The sequence below is a fragment of the Cavia porcellus genome, unplaced genomic scaffold (assembly GCF_034190915.1).
Source record: "Cavia porcellus strain 051 isolate PalLab524CR breed Dunkin Hartley unplaced genomic scaffold, mCavPor4.1 scaffold_20, whole genome shotgun sequence".
Classification (NCBI taxonomy): Eukaryota; Metazoa; Chordata; class Mammalia; order Rodentia; family Caviidae; genus Cavia; species Cavia porcellus.
This window is the reverse complement of record NW_026947503.1, coordinates 1467136-1488378: the sequence shown is the minus strand read 5'-3', so window position 1 is coordinate 1488378 and position 21243 is coordinate 1467136. Positions and strand designations below refer to the sequence as shown.

The 21243-nt window shown below is 51.3% G+C and overlaps 1 protein-coding gene across 7 annotated transcripts in view; it reads left to right on the top strand.

Annotated features, from left to right (window-relative positions):
• Nfatc1 (nuclear factor of activated T cells 1) overlaps nucleotides 1-21243 on the top strand; it is a 110089-nt gene that overhangs the window by 44567 nt on the left and 44279 nt on the right. For all 7 annotated transcript variants that reach the window (XM_063231405.1, XM_063231406.1, XM_013145198.3 and 4 more), the window contains exons 5-8: nucleotides 850-1022; nucleotides 2759-2899; nucleotides 13320-13375; nucleotides 16798-16930. In XM_063231405.1, coding sequence (XP_063087475.1) covers nucleotides 850-1022; nucleotides 2759-2899; nucleotides 13320-13375; nucleotides 16798-16930 — 503 coding nt within the window. The remainder of the gene's footprint in view (nucleotides 1-849; nucleotides 1023-2758; nucleotides 2900-13319; nucleotides 13376-16797; nucleotides 16931-21243) is intronic.

The following is a 21243-nucleotide window of genomic DNA, read 5'->3' as shown; positions in this document are numbered from 1 at the left end:
TTAAGGGAATTTACCATAGTCACCTTCGTTCAGAATCTGTGAATTTGCTTTCCAAGCTGTAATCCAGGTTTTCCAAGGTCTGGGATAAGGCCCCAGGGTTCAAAAGAAGCCTTGTGTTCCTTCAGCCACAGGAACTGTGAAGCCGGTGATTGCTGTGCTGTGTTGCAGTTCACCCCGGGAAGGGGACCCCTGGAGCACACAGCTCCACGTGTCTCAGGACATGCCCACTGGACACACTTTCTGTGTCCACATTGACTCACTGGTCTCCATGTGACCCTCTAGTGGGTGGGAGAGACACACATAGGTCTGTCTCTTTTGGTCAATCAAGAAACAGAGTACTGGCTTTTATTGCATCAATAATTTATACATGGAGGAGGGTTTTACTGGAGTCTAAATTTGAAAGGAATTAGGAGGCTATGTAAAACCCTAGAAAAAAGTTTATAAGAAAATGAATTTGGAGCTGAGCAAGGGAGCAGTGGTCCAGCCAGCGAGAGTGCTGGCTTCTGGGGGAGCTGCAGGATGTGCACAGGAGATGGCAGGGCCTGCAGCTCCTCCTCAGGGACCACTGCAGTGAGCCGAGCAGGACATAGCCTGGGACAGCGGAGACAGTGAGTGTGTGTCTCCCTCCTGGCCAGGGCTGGAGGGTGTATCTACACGGCCAATTCGCTTCCTGCTCATGGGCACAGTGGATGCCAGATCCCATACAACAATCAGGGGACTGCAGGCACTCCTGGGAGGCAGGGCCGCTAAGGCTGAAGACTTACCTGCGGGGCCTGGATGGATGGGAGCAGTCTGGGGAGGTGAGGTACTGGTGACTGAAGCCAAGCCATGGCTTTTTGTTTTGGGCAGCATCGATTGTGCTGGGATTCTAAAACTCAGAAACTCTGACATTGAGCTGCGGAAAGGGGAGACTGACATTGGGCGGAAGAACACCAGGGTGCGGCTGGTCTTCCGAGTCCACGTCCCACAGCCCAATGGCCGGACGCTGTCCCTGCAGGTCGCCTCAAACCCCATTGAATGCTGTAAGTAGACCTCCAGGGGTGGGGGACCGAGACTGGTCCATCTCCCACTTCTTTGCTTTCTGTGTGAATAGACTTGTGGCCTGACCGCTTGCTGTCTGGTATGTCTGTTTCTGGGTGCATCCCCTCTAGATGGGACCAATCTCTGTGTCGATTGTAGGGTCTGGTGAGGCCCACGTTGCAAGTAACTTAGTGTGGCACAGACTGTTCCTGGAGATCCTGCAGTCCTGACCCCAGCACCATAGGAGAAAACAGGGCCTGTCTGAAAGCTCTGAGAAAGATTTTTCACCCATGTTTGAATGAATTCTAGTAAGGTTTTAGAGAACAAAAAAAGCCACTGTAGTCATTCAGTCCGAACCAACATGCATGTTTTTTCTGTTTCGTTGTGCTGGGAATGAAACCAGGGCTTCCTGAACACTGAGCAAGTGCCCACCGCTGTGCTCCACCTCCCAACGGAAGCTGTGTAAATTGGTGTACAACTGCTCATCTTCCTGGGGTTTTGGCCCTTTAAATTGTGAGGGGCCACAGCAGAGCGTGGTCTGCAAGCTTCCTGATCTTGGCGCAGCCGTGCCAACCATCCAGCCAGCCAGCCAGCCTCTGGAGGAGGTCTTGGGCAGGTGGGGTTGGGGGTGTAGCATCGGGCTCTAGGCTTCCTTTGTTGCTGCTGTGCTGATCGTTGGTTCGTGAGTCAGGTGCTGGCCAGCTTTGTGTGGGAGTGTCAGATTCTTGGTGTCAGCATCCCCTCCTGTCACGCTGCAGCCTTCTCACGCATTCTGAGACTGGGACGTTGAGGTGTGATCCAGCCCTATGAAGGAGCACGGCCGGACTCAGCCTGTCCTTGGTCCCTATTCCCAGCACTGCCTTCCTTCTCCATGGCTCTGTCTTGCCTTTGGCTCCTTGACTTTTGTAGCCTGAAGAACAAACAGTGCAGGAGAAGGTGTCAGAAGCATCGTGGTCCCAGGGCAGCGAGTGGAGTGGATTGCTCTGGGTGTACTTCTGAGTCTTTCAGCCCCAAACCAGAAAAGCCTGGAGCCCTTCCCTGTTTTTCCTGGCATCTCCCCTGCCCCGTGGACGAGTGTAGTTTGTGTTTTTGTCTAGCTGTGCACCTGGAGGTTCCGGTGAGCTGCCTCGCCTCCCTGAGGCCTGGTCTCACCTTGGTGAGGGGGCCACCTTGCCCAGGGTCCCCTGAGAGCACCTGGTGCAGGTACTCATGGACATCACTCACCTCACTCGCTTCTGCTCAGAGAGCAGTGTCCCCTCCAGAGGGCTCCCTCCTCACTGCCTGCAGGGTTCCCTTCTCTCCCTGCTCTTAGCCTCTGCCTAACACTTGTGCACTGCCTTCCACGGCCTGGCTACTCTTGTCCTGGGGTCTCCGTGTGCTTCTGTGTGGTGAGGCATCCTCACGGTTGGGACTCTAGCCCACGCTGGGAGCCATCAGTCTAGTGTCATCCATACTCGTCCCCCTCACTGAAGCCTGGGACCAGGATTCTCATTGCTTCCAGCTTCCATACAATGTGTCATGATAGGGAGTTGGTTCCAGTTCCCCTAAGGCTTAGTTAAAGCAGATTATCTGGTATAATGCAGGATGCATTCTGGGTTTGAGGGTTGGTTGGTCCTCGATTCTGGGCAATTATGTCAGGAAGCAGTGCTGGGGGATCTTCAATGTCCTCAGCTTGGCTCTCTCTGGACAGGGAATACAGGAGGACTTTGGCTCACTGACTTCTTCTTGTCCTGTGCAGCCCAGCGGTCCGCCCAGGAACTGCCCCTTGTGGAGAAGCAGAGCACAGACAGCTACCCAGTCATTGGTGGGAAGAAGATGGTCCTCTCTGGCCATAACTTTCTACAGGACTCCAAAGTCATTTTTGTGGAGAAGGCTCCAGGTACATTCTTTAAAACTGGTCATCTGAGTTTCCTGCTGGTGGGAATTGGCTTCTGGTTGTTGAGAGACAGGCAGGCCTGAGTCCCATGTGGCAGACTGGCTCTTCACACTGCATCTGAGTTATCCAGCAGATTCTTGCCATTGCAAGTCCTCCGGTCCATCCTCCGGGACCTGTCAGTGTTAAGGGCAGCTGCAGTGTTTGAAGGGTTTATTTGCTGTGTTGTGGGTTCCTGGTCTGCCTGGAGTGAGCCCTGGGCAGCACCTCTCAGCTTCCAGGCCAGCCCTCCCTCCCAGCTGTTCCCCTGGGGCTGCACTGGCCTCAAGGAGAGCCCTCCCACCTCCTCAAAGAAGCCACTCGGACTGGCAGTCGGCGGGTAGCAGGAAGGAGTGGACATGCAGGCCTGCTGACCTCGGCACCTGTGGCTGGATGCCTGGTGCTGCTGTTCTTGTCACCATTGACTCTCAGAGCCACAGATCTGTGTCCGTGTGCATGTGTGCGTGTGCGTGTGTGTGTGTGTGTGTGTGTGTGTGTGTGTGTGTGTGTGTGAGATCTCTGTGTCCACAAGCCCCAAGAGGACCACATCACCCTGAGGAGTCCTGAGGAGGTGCTGAAGCATGGCCTCCCCATGATTTCAGCAGACCTTGTTCTTACCCTGGCTCAGCCTGGAAATACTCCAGTTGTTTCTGGTGCCATGGGTAAGATTGGGACTTGGAGTGCTTTCCTGGGGCTGTCTCATTTCTGGCCACCTCAACCAGACAGTGTGCTAGCATGGTGAGGACCTTGCTGGCTCCAAGTGTGGATGTATGCTGGGCGAGGCTGTGTTAATAAGAGGGGCTGGAGATGACATAAAGAGCCTGTGCTTACTGGTACTTAGCTGCAAAGACAGAAAGGTAAACCATGCAGGCGTGTCTCAGATACAGGAGGATGTTGCTGTGGCCCCGAGGGGCGTCTCCTTGCACCATGTCAACCCTGCTGTTTCAAAGAGTGTTATCTTTGGAACTGGGCTCCTGTCTTGAGCCGGACCTCAGGCATGCACAGCCCTTGTCCTCTGCCCAGCAGTGGCGTCCCATGATGCCGTGCCTCTTCCCAGGTTGGGCCAACAAAGCAGCGATCTATGTAAGGCTAGTGTTTGGTAGTGTTTTTCCCTTTTCACATTTACCAACTGGAATTTTCTTGAAGGCGGCCAGTCCCGTACTTATTCTAATCACTGAAAACCACTGAGGCATTCAGCCTTCATAATGGGATCTTGATTTTGTACAGTTTGGAGGAAACTTAAGCACTTCAATCAACACGGTCTTAGACGCCTTTCACATTTAACTTGGCTTGCCTATGTAATCATGCACATAATTGGAAAATATGTTTTAAATTATAAAGAAAACCCAGCTAAGTGCAATGATAAGGAGAATTTGCATTGCCCATGCCCTTCTCTGAAGGAGACTAATTCTGAAATAATTTAACCTTCAGAGTCTCATGTGTGTCTGTGTTCAGGGACGGGTCAGGCAGGGCGCTTTGCTCTGTGTCTGGTCCCAGGCTTCGGGGAGAGGAACAAGTATGGATGACACTGACACTCTGTATCAGTTTGTGATCAAACTGAGTGGAGCTGCAGCACCTTGTCACTGCTCAGCAGTGCGGGATCTGGATGCTTCTTGACTGCTTTGCCTGTTTACAGGTCTTTGGGCTGGGGAGGCTGGGAGGCACCTCTCACATGTTGCTGACCTCACTTGCAGAGAGCCCAGTTACTGCAAGTTCTGCCTGGTAGTGGCCAGCACCCTCCAGCTGTGCACAGCATGGCAAGGCAAAGTCCCACCTGGTGAGGTGTGGCCACCTGCCTGCTAGGTGTGCAGGGCTCCCACTGTCAGCTTCCCCTGCCTCCTCACTGGGATCTCTTCTTGCCTTCACTGGTTGATTCCCACCTGTAACTCTGAGTTCCTGTGGCTGTCTGAGGGAGTTCCCTAACCGCACCTCAGGCTAACGCAGTGGCCCACAAGGTATTCAGCTATTTCCTCAACCTGCTGTCTGCAGAACCTCTGACCCACAGAAGGAGTGCACTGAATGAGCACATTTGGATTGTTCCTTGATCTCACAAACTTGGGACTGCTGCAGTTATTTACCTAGACAGTATTTGAAATTTGGTATTTCTGTTTCAGTAGTCGATACCCATATGTACATTCAAATTGTATGTTTTCAAAAAAAGGGCACTAGTGTTTATGTGATCTTCTTCCCTTAAATTCAGTTTCCTCACTGTCCCATGCACTGGGGCATGTGACTGTGACTCCATATCCTACATCTTCACCTTGGTGGCAAGCTTGAGTGTTCTTGTTTTTTGAGAAACTACTAAACCTGAACTAAAAGCACAGTTGTCCTCTTGTCTTCTGACAAGGCATCCAGATCGCTGCTCACAGGGGCTGAGATGTGAGCCAAGTGACACTTGTGGAAGAAGCCGGCACACTGGCAGGAGGAGCTGGCTTCAGCCACAGGGGCTGTCCTTGGTTCCCCGCTTCCCTACCTGTACTGAGACAGGGGTCGTGGTGGATGTATCAGTACTGTTGTGTTGGATGCTTGGGACTGCTCAGGATGTAAGTCAGCCTTGGGCTGGTAAGTGACCTTTTCTGAATGACAAAGAATGCCCTAGCCCTCCTGTTTCCCTGGTACCTGGGCATGGGGTCTTGGGAGCTGGTTCCTGGCCTTCAAGGGTGAGAGCAGAGCTCCACCGGTACTCACCCTTGCTACTGTGTCCAACAATAGGGACAGTCACCCTTACGGCTCTGGATGCTAGTCCCTTCTGTGGACACCATGGACATTAGCCAGGCCCATTGGGACACTCCAGCAGCCATTGGAGGGCCTGGGTTGGGAGCAGTGAGCAGAGCCCTAGCAGTCTATCACAAAGCTTTCGAGAGATGTTGTGTCTCTCCCTAGGTCTTACAGGATTGTATGATTACATTGTGAATTGAAGTCTATCTTTAAAGGGCTTGAGCTAAGGATCTGTGCTTCTGTGTCAGATGATGTTTTCCAATGATGAAAGTTGGTAGAAAAATGTTTGTCCAGAAAGTCACACTGGCAGGGTGAGACTTGAGAGCAGTCACTCCCTTGGGTGCCAGAACCCCTGATGGCCTCTGAGACCCATCAACCCCAGCTCTGAAGGTTTGTGACGGCGCGGTGCCGCCACCTCTACTGGAGAGGGCTGTGTCTGTGCAGATTTGTGTGACAGAGCACATGCTTGTGCATGCATGCAGATATGCAGAGCACACTAATGCCAGGAGAACAGAATGTGCCAGTGTGTGAGTTCGTGATGTCTTAAGCCCCACCCAGTTCTGGAGGACAGTGTTAAATGTGGCTCCTCTTTGTAAAGTTGCAGATATCTATTCTGTCAAAGTTTTATAAAAACAGGAATAAAGCCTGCTTTGGTTTCTGTTGCTGTATGAAAGCACTCCAGGTCTAGGGGTTCAGGCCACAGTCACTGCTCTTGGCGACTGTGCAGTGGGCTGGTCCAGCCGGTGGTCATCATGTGGCCAAGGCTTTTCTTGCCTTGGATCCTGCCTCCCCAGAAGGCTCCCATGAGGTCTGAGGTCAGATGGGGTGGGCAGAGGGCCTCGAGGACAGGGGAGCAGGGACATGACTTTCTCCTGCTCAGGCTCACAGCTGAACAGCCGCCTTGCACCAGATCTGGGGATGTCTCTCAGAAGTGGACACGCAGGAGGCGTGCAGGAGGTGCCCCAAACTAGCCCACCTCCATGTGTAAGCTTCTTTATCCTTTCTTCAGAGCCCCAACTAAGGCTCCAAACTCAGTACAGCCTGACCCTACTCCCAGAATCCAACACAGATAGATGTTGGCCCCAGCCCCTCGTACACAGATTGCAGCCTGGCCTGCCTGTCCCTTCCCCTCCACAGCTGCTCCCTGCATCCCTGTTTCTTGATGTCCTCCCTGATGCAGACCTGGCCCACACTGCCCCCTGAGGTGTGTGCGGCTGCTTTTCCCGGGCCAAGTGTGTCCTCTGTCCCTTGGGCAGGCCTTGGTGTGGGAGAGAGGAAGAGTAGCAGGAGGTGAGCCCACAAAGGACACAGTGGCGTTGAAGTATGGTGTGTAGCATCTTACTGCCTTCCGCACACCCCTCCGATGGTGCTGGCCATGCAAGCAAGACACTTGAAGAACAGTGTGGAGCATCTGAATGCCGCCTGTGACTGTCCTTAGCCATCTTGGGCCTGGTGGTGATCCAAACATGACCATCACCCTCAGCATGGAAAAGCAGTGTAGATTTCCCCAGTGTACTTGTGAGTGGGGTGGAGGCGCCATGGGGTCCCACCATGGGACCAAGGGACATCCCATTGGCTTCAGGTGGTGAAAAAGCCCCTTTGTCCTCCGAGGACTCTCCCAAAGGTCCTGGAGGCTGATGCCCTGGGGGAGAAGGGGCAGCCCCAAGGAGGGTGCCTAGGTCTTGCAGAGGGTCCAGGATCTTTGCCTCCCACTGAGCCTTGTGAACTGGCTTCACAGGATCTTGCCATGTTTGTTCATTGTGACAACACACGTTTCACAAGAATGAGCGCTCCCTGGGTCAGTGCCTCCTCCAAGCCACGTTTAGAGAACAGCTGCAAATCTCAAAGAACACAGACACAGCACAGAGCCTTTGTTTACTTTTTCCTTATTAAAACTATGTACCTTTCTATACAGCCTGTGTCCAAGCACACTGCTATGTGACAGAGAAGGCAGGGCAGCCCGCATTTGTGAGACCTGAGAACCAGCTTGGGAGAGTGTGTGTGTGTGTGTGTGTGTGTGAGTGGGGCTGCATGTGTATGACAGTGAAAGTGTGGGTTGGTGTAGCATGTGTCTCAATGGATGTATGTGTGTTCACATGTACACGGGTGAATGTGTCACTGTGATATATATGTCCGCATGTGTATATGTGTGAATACAGGTGTGTCACTGTACTGTGATATGTGTGTGCTTCCATGTAGGCATGTATATGTGTGTGCATGTTTCTAGTATGTGTGATGTGTGCGAGCGTGCATCTGTGTGTGCGCGTGCATCTCTCTGTAGACTGTGTGTATGTGTGTGTGCGCATATGTGTGAGTACCTATGCAGCGGAGCTGCTTCTAGGCACCTTGTGGAGTACCAGCTGCTTGTTGCCCACTCTCATGCCACAGGGAGCCTTCCATCCCCTGATTCCTGTGCACCTCTTTCCACTGTGTGGCAGTCACAGCTGCGGCAAACAGACAGCACCAGTCAAATTTCACATGCTCTGGTGGTGGAGCTGAAGCCACATGGTGGACAGTCAGCACCAGTCCAGTCCGCAGCCTGCCCACTGCCCGCCCTGGTTGTTCCTCCATCAGGCTACTCAGCCACTGAGGCATCTGCTGGTCACCTGCTTCCTCGAGGATTTCTGGAAGTTTCCCAGGGTCAGACATGGGGGGTTTGGTGGTTCACCAGGTGCCATGTGGCTGTCTGGAGCCAGCCTGTAGGAAAATACCTTCTTCTTTCCACTTCCCTGGCCATCAGCGATGGGAAAGGGAAAGATTGGGAGGGGCAGCATCTGTTTCCAGGGACAGCATGTCATCAGCTGCACACGTGTGCCAGCCTCCGTCACAGACATAAAAATACTACAGTGCTGACCTCGTGGGGTGGGGTTTGTGTGACTGCCCTTAGGGCACTGTGCACTCTCCTAACTGGATCCCATAGCCAAGTCGCCACTAGCTGGCTCACACAAGAGAGTAATGCTGTGCACAGGACAGTCCTCCCTGCAGAAGACCTTCTTTGCCAGAGTTGCTGTGGTCCTCCTTATAGACTGGGTAGACAGTGACAACCTAGAGAAGATCCACTATGATGAGTCCCTCCGTGCTGTGTGGTGGCAGGCTGCTGTCAGCAGAGCCCCCTCATTATTTCTATCACAGCCCAGACCCTGGGGATTCCACTTGTAAACCCAGACTTCTCGGAGGCACTGGACTTTCCCAGTGTTCTGGCCAAACTTGAAGACAGAGTCCAAGCAGTGGAGTGTGGTCTGGGCGCAGTGGAGACTGGTTATTGGTCTGCAGAGTTGTTGACCTCTGCTTGACCCTTGTAGGTATCATGGGAACCCCTCCCTTGGGATGTGATGATCATGGCTGGAGAATGGCTGGTGGCAGTTGGCTTGACCTGGGGACTCCTGCAAGCAGGACTAGTGGCTGTTAGGAGCCTGCCTTGCACCGTCTCTGTGTGTGATGATAGAGCCACTATTTCTCACCTGCCTTCCCACCCCTGGGGTCTCTGGACAGTGGGCTTGACCCAGGGGCCCGCTCTGACAGCAGTTTCCTGCCCTGGATACCACTGGCAAGGGATCAGCCTTGCTGGAGCTGAGGTTGGTACAGTAGCCTGTGTCCTACCCTCTTTCAGTACAGAAGTACACTTCCCACAGATGAAGGGCCAGGCCTCAATGTCCCCTGCAAGAGCTCTAGGACTCCTTAGGTGTTTTAGCACAGTATCATTCATGATTATGTCGAGTGATGACTTTCTCACATCAGTTTTAGCGATCTGTAGTCCACATGCCATTCAGTTCCCTCTGAGTGTACAGTTTTGTGGTTTTGGCACAGTTACACGTGCAGGAGGTTTCTGTCTGTCCAGAAGAATCCTCTTACCAGTCAGCAGCACTTGTACTGTCACCTGAGGATCATGTGCTGCAGGCAGAGTCCTCAGAGTGGCCACACGAGAGGTAGCTAAGACTTGCGGCAGATGACTGGGCTGCTGGGGCATTGCCCTAGGAGAGGTGAGGGTGGCTCTGGAGGATGCCAGGTGGCCAGTGGATGAGGTGTTGTCAGGAGTGAGTGTGGGGCCGACTAGCTGGCTTCCTGCTGGCTACTGTGGTCTCCACACTCTGCTCTGTGGTCCGGCCCTCTCAAGGGCCCAAGGGATGCTGTAACCCCCCCAGCTTCATGTATTCTATTATAGCAGCAGGAAGCAGAGTGACAAGGCTGTTGCCTGGCCTTCTCCCTTCCCACCCCCGGCCCAGGCAGCCATTCTACTTTCTATGTCTGTGGATTTGGCTTTCAGGTTCTCTCGCATCGGGGAATCAGACAGTGTGGCTTCTTCAGGATGTTTTCAGGCCTCATGCTGTAGCAGCGATTGTCAGTACCTTGTGTCTTTCTGTGGCTGAGTAATAAACAGTACTCCACCACCATGGTCTGTCTGTCCATGGGTCAGTTGGTGGACACTGTGGACCATTGGTGGTTGTCCTGAGTGCAGCTGCCGTGAGCAAGTGAGCAAGTTTCCGTGCAGATATCTGTGTCTGCCCTACTGGGCACGCACCTAGGGTTGGGATTGCTGTGCTCCGTGGTGATTCCACTTCGAGGCTGATTTCCAAAGTATCTGGCGAATCTTCTTTTTGGTCTGGAGTCTTGCTGAGGAGGGCGAGGCCACCCACCCGGGCAGGCACACAGACCAGGAGGGACAGGCATTTTCAGGCTGAGAGCTGCCGAGTCTCACTGTCAGTCTGTGGAGGGCCAGAATAGGCACGCCTGTCCTTGTCGAGGATTCTTTTGGATCTGTGCACCTCATTGTTTTGTCCTGGTCCCTAGCAAAGTGGGGATGTTTGGATTGTGCCCCAGCCCTGAGGCCAGAGCAACGGAGGCAGCTCCAGGATGAAGCTTCCTGCCCGCCCTGGGAGGGTTCTAGGAGACTGTTTCAGGAAAGCCTTCAACTCCTGAGTAAACTCTCAGCTGCTTCCTCTGTGGAAACAGTGGCTCAGCCCACAGCCCTGGTGTGATTGGCCCTGTGAGCCTGTGGCAGCAGCGTCCGGCAGCCTGCAGAGCTGCCCCAACCCTGCAGGCTAGGCTGTGTGGAAACCTTCAGTGGGTGTGGTGGGGAAGCCTTTCTGATGACTCACACTGTAGGGAATTCCCTAATGATTTGGAATATTTTTACTTCTGGACTCGGGCAGTGTTTCCTACTGAGAGCAGGGAGCTCCTGATAAGACAGAACAAAGGCCCTTTCAGAGTGACCACCTCCCTCCTGGCAGAAGTTGGCATTTGAGCAGCCATGTAGCTGGCCTTCCCTGGTGTGGGCACTTTGCAGAGGATGCCATCGGTGGATCTGAAGTATGCAGTTGTCCTGGGAGAGCAGGGCCACCCTCCCTGAGAACACGGTGGAGATCTGAAGATGGGAACTCATCTAAAAGCTCCTGAAAGTCTGCCTGCTGATCAGTAGCTCTGCCCGACCTCTGCCCTTGTCTATGCTTGGAATAACTGCTTTATGTGCATTTCCAATCATAAATATGTACTTGCCTTTAAAAGACCACAGTCAGTCCCTGAAGAGCCAGCGTTCACCCTTCGCACCTGTGTGATAGCTGCAGAGAGGAGAATCTTTCCACCTCCCTCCCACGCAGGCAGGAAAGCCAGAGAAAACCCCAGGCACAAACATTTGAATGTGGCACACCCCTTTCGGTGATTCCAAGCCCAACTTTTAGTGGGAAACCACATATTATGTGTGATTGATGCTGGTGCAGCTTGGGAAGTGTGGATGGCGTGATGTCCTTCTGTTGGTGGTGAGTGGTAGGCCAGGCAGGTGCTGGGCAGTGAGACAGCTCATGTAGGGTCCCTTGAGGGGACTCCAGCAAGGAGTGCCCCATCCCCCATAGGCCATGTGGCTCAGGGGGAAAGGGAATTGGTTTCTCCTGCATAACCACCTCCACCCCTGTGTTGCAATTAATTTCCAGCTTGTGACTTGAACCTACAAAGCACGCCACTGTGAGAGGCAGCTGTGCTGCAAGAGGCTGAGTGACAAGGAGTCTGTGTCTTTCCCAGGAGGTGATGGGGCCGCAGCATCCTCTCCTAGGGCTTTGTGAAATGGGTTGTCCCCACCATGGACCGATTCAGTTTCCTTCTCTCTTCCCCAGTGCATGCACTGTCTGCTTCTCCTCCAGCAAACACCTGCACCTTCTCAGGACAGCTTCTCAGTGACATGTCATGGCAGTCACAGCTCTTAGCTCAGCAGAGGTTGCACAGTGGCTGGTGCAGCCAGTGTGCAGGAGGCAGAGAGGACCTTGTGGGAAGAGGACTTCAGAGGTGGTTTCAGGATAGCACAGAAACAGTGTCTTTGCTTTATGAGGGGTGGCTTTCTCTTTGATAAACAGAGTGTGAGGGGGCATCTGGGTCAAAAAGGAGGAGCCAGGAAAGGGAGGGGATGCACGGGAAACATGTCATGGGCCTGACGTGACACATCAGCACATGTGGCTAGGGGTGATCGTGTTTCTTTGCCAACATCCCTCCGCTGCCAGAGCCCAGGAGCTGCCTGTGTTGTAAAACTGCTGCTTTAGGAGTAGCTGTGTATTTTTAGTTTCCTGCTGTTTTCCAAGAAGGGGCTGAGTGCTGGTCTGTACTAGCTGTGTTTGTCTGGTAAATGGTTTGTTCTGGGCCTTGGGCATCCTGGAAGCTGGTGTGGCCCTGGCACAGCTAGGTGATTCATATTTCCACTCTACCCTCTACACATGCAGCACAGACAGAGAAGGAGATTGTCTGATTTATCAATAATGTAGGTTTGTATCAAATGCATTTTTTTTCTATGAAAATGGAGTTTAAGTAGTTAAAGTTCATGATCTATAATTGTTCATTTTGGAGTTTCAGAAGCTGAGGAGAAGAATCTCACAGTGACTGCCCAAATGGTCCCCAGAGAGTGTGCAGTCTAAGGGTTGGAGTCAGTGAGTTTGTGAGTGGCAGATGTCCCATCCCCTGAGTGACGGGGCCATGCTGGCCACCAGCTGAGAACAATAAGTTCTTTCACTGTGCTGCCGGTAGCCTTTTTATTTTTTTTAAACATGCAAACTGCCACTGGGCTAAGGTTAAAAATACCATGTGTTTTGCATTGCTGCGTCCTGATGTGGCAGAAGTAGTCAAAGAAAAGCTTTTCTTATTTCCCCAGTAGCTCCTCCGAGCAGAGGCAAGGGCCTCTCAAGCTCCACCTTCTGTTCCCAAAACGTCCAAGAAGCAGGTGGGGTGAGGCGGGTGGTAGAGCTGGGCGGGGTCTGAGCCCCGTGGGCTTTCTGCTGAGCTCCTTATTTCTCCTTGGCATTCTCTGTTCAGAGCAGGGTGATATGTGGAGACCCCTTTGTGACTAGCATTGGATTGGCGTGATTCTTGTGAACCTGGGTATAGAGAGGATTGCTGAGCACAGGCTTGCTGTATAGCTGCTCCTGAAGGCCAAGGTTGGAAGGAGCTGTGGGCACAGCCACTTGGAGTTCCTGTTTCCCAGCCTTCTGTGCCAGGCCACTGCATGCTCCAAGCCCCCTGACTGTGAGGGTTAGCTGTCCCAGAGTCCCCAGGCTGTTGCCCTCGACCACAGCCCCAGACTGGGATGCACTCTCCTGTTTAGCCTCTTCCCTCTGTGCTGGGCCCTAAGTCATCTGGAGGACTGAGGGACAGGCTACCTACCACAGTGACAACTTCTTCCTGCCCTTTCTTCTAGATGGCCACCATGTCTGGGAGATGGAGGCAAAGACGGACAGAGACCTATGCAAGCCAGTAAGTATCCTTCAGACCGGCAAAATGAGCACCTGAGTGGAGTGGTTTTCTTGTTTCTTTAAACGAAATAATTCATAAATAATAATAGAACAAGTAACACAACAATCATGAAACACCTGCTGAAATCAGCACTATTATGATGCAAAATAACCGCAGAAGAGAATCAGGACAGTGGTAGCATGGCCTGGAAGACAACAGATTGGGCTTGGCGTGAGGTCTCATCTCTCTTCAAGACAGCAGAAAGCCACCACCTGAATGGCATGTGCCAGGCCCTGACCATCCCCAGAGGGGTGCATGGCAGGAGCACTTGTGCCTCTTATCAGGGTCCTGGTCCCCTTGCCACAGTTGTTGCCCTGCACAGTATTCCAGGCCTTCCCAAGTGTGTGCCTGCACCTGCCCAGATGCACTGTGCCACCCGGAAGCAGGGTTTCACCAGCATCCTTGGCAGGGACTTAACACTGCCCTCTCTAGAAAACATCCTAGCTGCTTTGCTGATTTGAAGTCAGATTTACCAGATTGCTCCATTTGCTTTTTGGATTTTCCAGGGAACCAGTGGATGTGCATGTGCCAAAAGTCATGGCAAGTGTGGCTTGATCTGTGGCTCGTGTCCCTAGCCTACCCAAGGCACAGGCTCTACCCACAGGCCTTCTTTACCTTCATGGTTTCTTGGTACCCTTCGCTCATTGGAGGTACCTAAGAGAAATGATTGTTCTTTGATCATTTAATCATTTCTGTGCAAAATTAATGCAGCATGGTAGATCCGCCTCCAGCTCTGCACTTCCAATCTGCATCTCTAAACAGAAGTAGGTGTCTTTGACAACACAGGCTGGGGCTTGTTGTCTGATCCAAAGCTCTGCATTTTTTACTCTACACTGTCTTTTTAATTAGTGACTTAGACCATTGCTGTTTAAATCAATTGTTAATATCATTGAATTAGTATCTGCTGTTGAGTTTTCTGTGTGGATTCTGCCTCGCCATGAAAAACATAAAGTACATCATGACTAGAAAACAGTTTTTTGAGGAATTGTGTAGTTGCCCCTCACTCACTCCTCTGACCACCGTCACAGTGTCTGAGTGGCCCAGCAAGTGAACATACGTGAAGCTGCTGTGCGCACTCTGAGGGTGTGGTCCGGAAGCGTCTTCTGGGCTAAGGACTTTTTCTTGGCCCACCTAGACACACGGGCCCCTAGAATCATGCAAGAAGGCCCAGTCAGCTGGAGGCAGTGCAGAGCCCTTGAAGGACTCTTGCTGGTGGGAGAGAGGAGTAGCCCTTAAAGGGCATGTTTGCTGCAGGTTTAGCCCACTTCCCTCCTTGAAGCTATCTCTGTCAGAAAAGGCATCTTTTATGCTGCAGCGTCAGCCTGCTTTCCCAAGGGCTGCAGCCTGTTTCTTGGGGTAACTCATCCTTGGTGGTGTTCAGGCTCCTCTGGAGCCTGTTGTCCACTCATAGCACTGCCTCTGTCGCTCTTCCGGGTTCACCTGAGAAGACTTTCCAGAAATGCTGGCTGCCGGTATATGTTAAAGCAAGTCACATGAATGTGTTGGTGCCATTTGAAACCCCCTTTTCTCCACATTGACAGGATTCCCCATCACTTCATCTCCTTCTCATGTTTTCTCTGTTCCTCCTCTGTGTATTTAACCTCAGCATACCCCAGAGGCAGTATTTTTGTCCTGAAATTTCTCTATTGAGGGAGTGCATCAGTCGATGACCCCATCAAAATGTGAGCCCAGGAGGCAGAGCGTCTGCAAGATGTTTCCTTTCTTGTTCTTCTCTTTGCTTCTTGCTCCGTGATGAACGCTGTGTCGCTCTGTGGACTGCCATTGGCACTGCTGCAGTGTGCCCTGTGGTGAGACTGAGTCCTCAAACCACCCCGGGCAGTGGGCAAGCAGATTCCGGCTGCAGAGCTCCCCCTCAGACTGCAGCAGCAGGGCAGAAACCAGGGGCGGAGGACAGCCTTGAGAGGTAGCCGGTGCATGGGCAAAGCCACACTTCCTGCTCCTCAGCTCCATCGCCCCAGGGTGATTCTGATCAGAAGACAGAGCACTTGAGTAGATTGGTACCTGTGTGCTTCTTTGTTACTTCTAGTAAAACAAGCAAATCAGATTGCTCAGGACAAGTGTGATCCCAGGAGAAGGGACCCCTAGAGGCCCTGAAGCTGGATGCTGGCACCCGCCCGTCCTTGGTAGTAAGGCTCATGGCCTCAGTTTCTTCATCGTACATAGAAGAGGTTGAACCTTAGTTTTCGGTTCTTTAGTCTTTGCTTCTAACTTGTGTAATTTATTATTAGTGTGATTCAGTCAATTTTGCACAATTGATTTGCTACAATTGTAACAGCACTTGCTAATTATAATTAGCGCTTGCAGCAGCTAATTAGTTTAACAAAAGCAGTGATACAGTGGATTTTTCTTACATCTCTTTTCCTTACTTGATAAACCAGAATCTCATGATTAAAAATGCAGAAACTATAGATTTGAAATATTCTCGGAAATTAGGTGCCTCCTGCACAGTGGTGGGCCACCTGGGACATCAGCATTCCAGAGTGGAGCTTCACTGAGGCCCTGCCTCCTTCAGCTGCTTGGCCAGTCAGGTCTGTGTTCTGATCCCCGGCCATGGTTTCCCACATGGTACCAAGTTCTGCTGGCTTGCTTTTCACATCTGTCCTTGAGATGCCATGATTATCATAAAAACATTGCTGATTTTTTTCATTGAGAACACAAAAGGGAAACAACAATCACCATAAACTGACCCATTCCATCTGCCTGTGCGTTAACCAAACCCTACCCTGGAGCGAGCACGACTTTCCTCCTCAGTTTTAGTGCTTCTGGGATTCTGATGTGGGCATCATGGCCAGTGTCACACTGATTCTATCGCCAGAGACAGCGTCCCCCATAAGCACCTCCTCTTCTCAACTTTTTGCAGGCACCTGAATAGGTGTCTGTGTCACTGTGAGATGCCTCCTGCAGCAAGGCAGGTATGGTGCTTTTATTGTGATGTCACCAATCCTTAGGTGTTAGGCCAGGCACATGCTTTGGGGCCTCTGAAGACCTCTCCCACCTGAGGCAGCCAGACAACCTCAGCTCTCAAGCAGACGGCTGCCATTGCTGTTCATAGCTTGTGTCTCGGGCCATGTGGACTCACTGTACCACGAAGGTCTCCTGACTCCTAGGTGAGCCAGAGTCAAGTCGCCCTCTTGCCTGTGAGTGAACACACATGCTGGCCAAGCCTAGCTCAAGCACATGAGCACGTGTCACATGCAGAAGCTATGTGTAGAGGAGCTCTGGGTAGCTAGAGATGGCTGTTTGCAGAAATCTAGTAGGCAGTTGAAACCTGGCAGAGGAATTTGTATATGATGCTTTATTACAGAGCATTTTAGTTTGTAAGATGCTAATCATCTGCTTCCTCTTTACTGTTTTCTCAATAGAATTCCCTAGTGGTTGAAATACCACCTTTCCGCAACCAGAGAATCACCAGCCCTGTCCAAGTCAGTTTCTATGTCTGCAATGGGAAGAGAAAGAGAAGCCAATACCAGCATTTCACCTACCTTCCTGCCAATGGTAACGCTGTCTTTCTGACCTTAAGCACTGAAAGTGAGCCGAGGGGGTGCTTTTTCTAATGGGTGCAGAAGCTGCGAGATGATGTTGCTGTGAAACAGCATGGTTGTGTTGTATATTTAAACTGTGTGACCACTTGTTAGCAAGTCATCAGAAAAGCAAAGGCTTGGAACTGTTTTCTCTTATTATTGATGCATATTGGGATAATCACTTGTCATTTGGCTAACTTCTTGCAGCAGCTGAGTGCAGCTGCTTTGCACTTGAAGCTGAGGCGGTCTTGGTGTGTATAGGTCTGTAAGGTGGAAAGCAAACATTTACAGCTACTGTGCTGGCGTCTTCAGGGATAAGACCTTGCTGTTCAGCCTAAGGACAAGCCTGGAGATGGTCCCCAGGGAAGCTTGCTTTCGGGTTGAACAGCCTCACCTCCCTGTGACATCGGCTTTCAGGCAGAAGTGCCTTTTGCTCAGTCTAACCATCCCTTAAATGTGTTGGGGATGGATTGTGTTCACTTTTAAAAAAATTACATTTTCAACTTTCAGGGTGTTTTTTCTTAAAGAAAATACCGTTTCTTGCCTTTTCACCCTCTAAAGCAGTAGAAAAGAGAGGCATGTCCACAGCATTTGGGGCTTCCTGAGTGGGCTCATGATAGACTTCTTGGCAGCAGAATGTATATAGAGGCCACAATGTTGCTTTCCTCCTAAATTTTACTGTATTTTGGGTAAGCTTAGCTATGCTAACAACCTTTTTATATTGTCTCTTTTTTCCCCTAAAAATTGACAAGATTCATATAATGTAAGAGGTAAATTATAAAGTAAAAACTCTTTGCATAACCACATTGTCATCTTAGTAAAATCTAGATTTCTTTAGAAGGTTTTTGTTTTCTCTAAATGTAAAAATCATTTGTAGTACATGAGATACAAGAAAACCATAGAATGTCCAAGTTGGTAGTAAACTACTAGGATTAACTTTTTAGTGGGCATATATAGAAATGCCTTTCAAGATTTAAATAATAGGATTTGGTTGCCGAGTTACAAGCTCATGAGGGTGTCTCTGAAGAGCTACGAGAAACACCATGAGTAGTCCTTGGTCAGCAACCCATGTCACACGCTGCTCCTCCCCTTGGGCTTGTGGGATCTCCTGGCCATTCTTAAAATCCTGTCCATTCTTACTATGTACGGTGTATCTTATGAAAGAAAATATCCTGTCCACTCTTAGAATAATATACAATATATCTTATAAAAGAAAATATTTAGTCCAGTTTTGTAAATGTTGTAATAATTATGCCCTACTTAAACTTCAGGCATGGTTGACCAAAAATTGAGTATTTTAAAGAAATTCTAGGTCTTATAAGAAACAATGACTCTCTAGAACAGTGTAGAAATACCTCAGGCATTCGTTTTTTTGTTTATTTGGTATCTTCCCACTGCAGTCCCTGCACGTGTTCGTTCACACAGCACTGAGTTTTAGCACAGCCATGCTGTGTCATAGGTGAAAGGGACCAAAGGGACCAAAGGGACCTGTGCAGGCAAGGACGGCCGCCTCCTCCTGGCTACACCCTGCCCTGTAGCCAACTGTCCAGTTCTGCCAGCCGCACTCCCACCTGTGTGTCCCGCACCCTTGGCCTTCGACACTCCTTGTCCACGCCTTCCTGGATCCCACTCTGCCTGCCTCCCACCCCGGCGAGGCTCGTCCTTCCCACAGTGCGGGTCTTCCCCCGCTCACTCGGGCTCGGGGCCCAATCTGGTCCTGGAAGCCTCCTCCATCCTGCTGTCCTGGACATTTGCCTCCAGTACTTTGGGGACCCAAGGCAACCATCAGCCCTGACTGTGTCCCCATCACAAGACTGCGAGCTCCTTTAGAGAAATCCTGGGCTGCCGAGGGGTTGCATCCCCAGCATGGCTCCGTGCTGGTGCGTGGCTTACTGTCAATATGTGCGTCTTAAAATAAATAAACGAACAGATGGAGAACTGGAGCTCCTGTGTCCGGTGTTCTGTCTGGCGCTCACCTGCGGTGCTTGAGGCCTTTTGCAGTTTTGGGGCTGCCTCTGAGGAGGCCGTGACCCCACTGTGGCTGGTGAGCTCTGCAGTGCCCGCATTCTCATGTTAATGTATTTGCAGCTCAGAGTTCTGCTGAGGCTGTTCCTGCCACGCAGCCCTTAGGCTATGCTGCGCTCCTTGAGGAAGAAGTAGCAGCTCCAAGTTCCAAAGATGCGTTCTCGTTCTCGGTGGGTGAGAGCTGTGCCGGGGGCGGGAGAAGGGTGTTTAATCAGGGAGTGTCAGCCCGATCCCTAGTTGTTTTTGGCTTGCTTGCCTTTTCCTTTTAGACCTTAGTTGTAAGGTTTCTAGTGTTTCCTCTAGAAAACGAGTATTGCTACATGGGCTTTGTGTCCAGTTCCAGTTCCTCATGTCTGTGATTCCAGCAGACACTGTGTTTGGGGAGATTCTTAAGATTATCAATGTGCTGTTGTGGTACACATAATACCAAATAAATCCATTCAAATCTTACCTGAGAAATTTATTTTCATACACAAATATGTAAGTTTTCCCTCAAAATTGTATGTAAGGTAGGATCCTTTTCTCAGCTGTGACAGGTAGCTCCCATCCTTCAAGTCCCTGGGAAGGCTCCTGCTCTGGAACAGATCTCTCCAGGTGCTTCCCTTCCTGAGCGAGGATGTTGGAAATCAGAGAGCCCATGTGACGTGCTGAGGGTGGGGAGCTCTCTGCCTGGCTTCTGTGTGTCTATCTGCTGATGACTCAGCAGCAAACAAACACTACCAGCAACTCCTGTGTTACCCACCTGTTTTCCTGACCCTCCCACCCCACCTGCCCACACATTTGAAGCTGGCTTGTCACAGTGGACATCACGTGCGGCTCAGTGGGCCGGCGTCTTTAGAGCAGGCCTGGAATGGGCCTGGGATGGTCTGGCTCTCTTTCCCCTCTGTGTGCAGCAGGTGTCAACCTTGAATGTGAGAACCCTTGCGCAGAGTGGTCACAGCCATTTGGAGAGCCCTGTACTCAGCCTGGCACCGTTAGACAGCCCTCATGTGCAGTAACGAAGAATCACCAGGCAGGCAGGGAAGAGGCTGCAGGGCACGCTCACACCCAGAAAGGCTTTCTGAGTTTCTGTTTTGTCACTGGTTTTTCTCACGGTATCCAAATCTCATCTTCTGAGAGAAAGGTGTCCTTCTAGTCAAGTCAGCTGCCCAGTAGCTGCCATGAGGCACTCCGCCAGGAAGGAACATGGCTCTGCCTTGCTATTCCGACACATCAGTTAGAATTAGAGCGGACGCAGTCCGGTAGAGAGGAGTGGATCACATGGACTTGAGGATGACTGTCCACACCTGCCTGAGTATCTGCTAGGGAGTGTCCTGGGTCCCTGGACCAAGTGGGGCTGGGAGGTGGTGATGCCTATTGCCCAGGGCCAGCACTCTTTAGAAAAAGAAAACTAAGTCATGAGCTCAAAATAGGTGTTTAAGATGAAAAAATAAATCCTGACAGATGTTGAATCTTTAAAGTTTACTCTTTCATCTAATTGTTTTAGTTACTAGAAATGCTTCCGAGGTGCCTTCCCCAACCTCGCCCTGTCTGGACACACGGCTGGTGGGTGCAGGCACTGTCCTGTCTTGAGCACCCAGTAAGTCCTACCTCTGGGCACCAGGGGCCAGCAGCCCCGCAGAGGTGACTGGCTAGTGTGCCGGGCAAGGTGAAGACCAGCAGGGACCTGTCCACCTTGGGACGGCCAGCCCCTCCCCACCAGCTCTCCCCAACCCTGCTGAGAGAGGCTGGGATCTGGAGATTGAATTCCGTGATGGACAGAACTTCATTTCCTTTGTGGCTACTAAGGGGGCTGTCTTTCTGGTCATATTACATCACCTCAGATTGAAAATCTGTTTCTTCCTCGAGAGAGAGGAAAGGGAAATAGCATCTACTGCTTTCTTGTTTATGTGTTAAATCTAGAAACAACAGTCATGCCAGAGGATGTAACCTGAAGAGGCTCTGAATAGCATGGACAGGGCCTAGATCCTGCAGGGTTCCGGCTAATCCCAGTGATCATCCAGCAGAGAGGCTTCTGTGTGCAAAGCCCACCTGGACACCAGTCCAGGGTTTGTCCTTGCCTTTGTGTCCCAGACAGCAGCCCCATCCAGGGGCTCCATTGCCACCTGTCAGTGTGGGCCTTTCCCTCTGACATACAAAAACTCCAGCTGGACAGTGTGCAGGCCCCACCAGAAACTTCCTGCCACCGAGTGAGGTGCCTCCAGGAAGCTCAGCCCCCTTTGGTCACTGTGGGAGATGTGAGGGAGATGTGTTCCCTCCAGC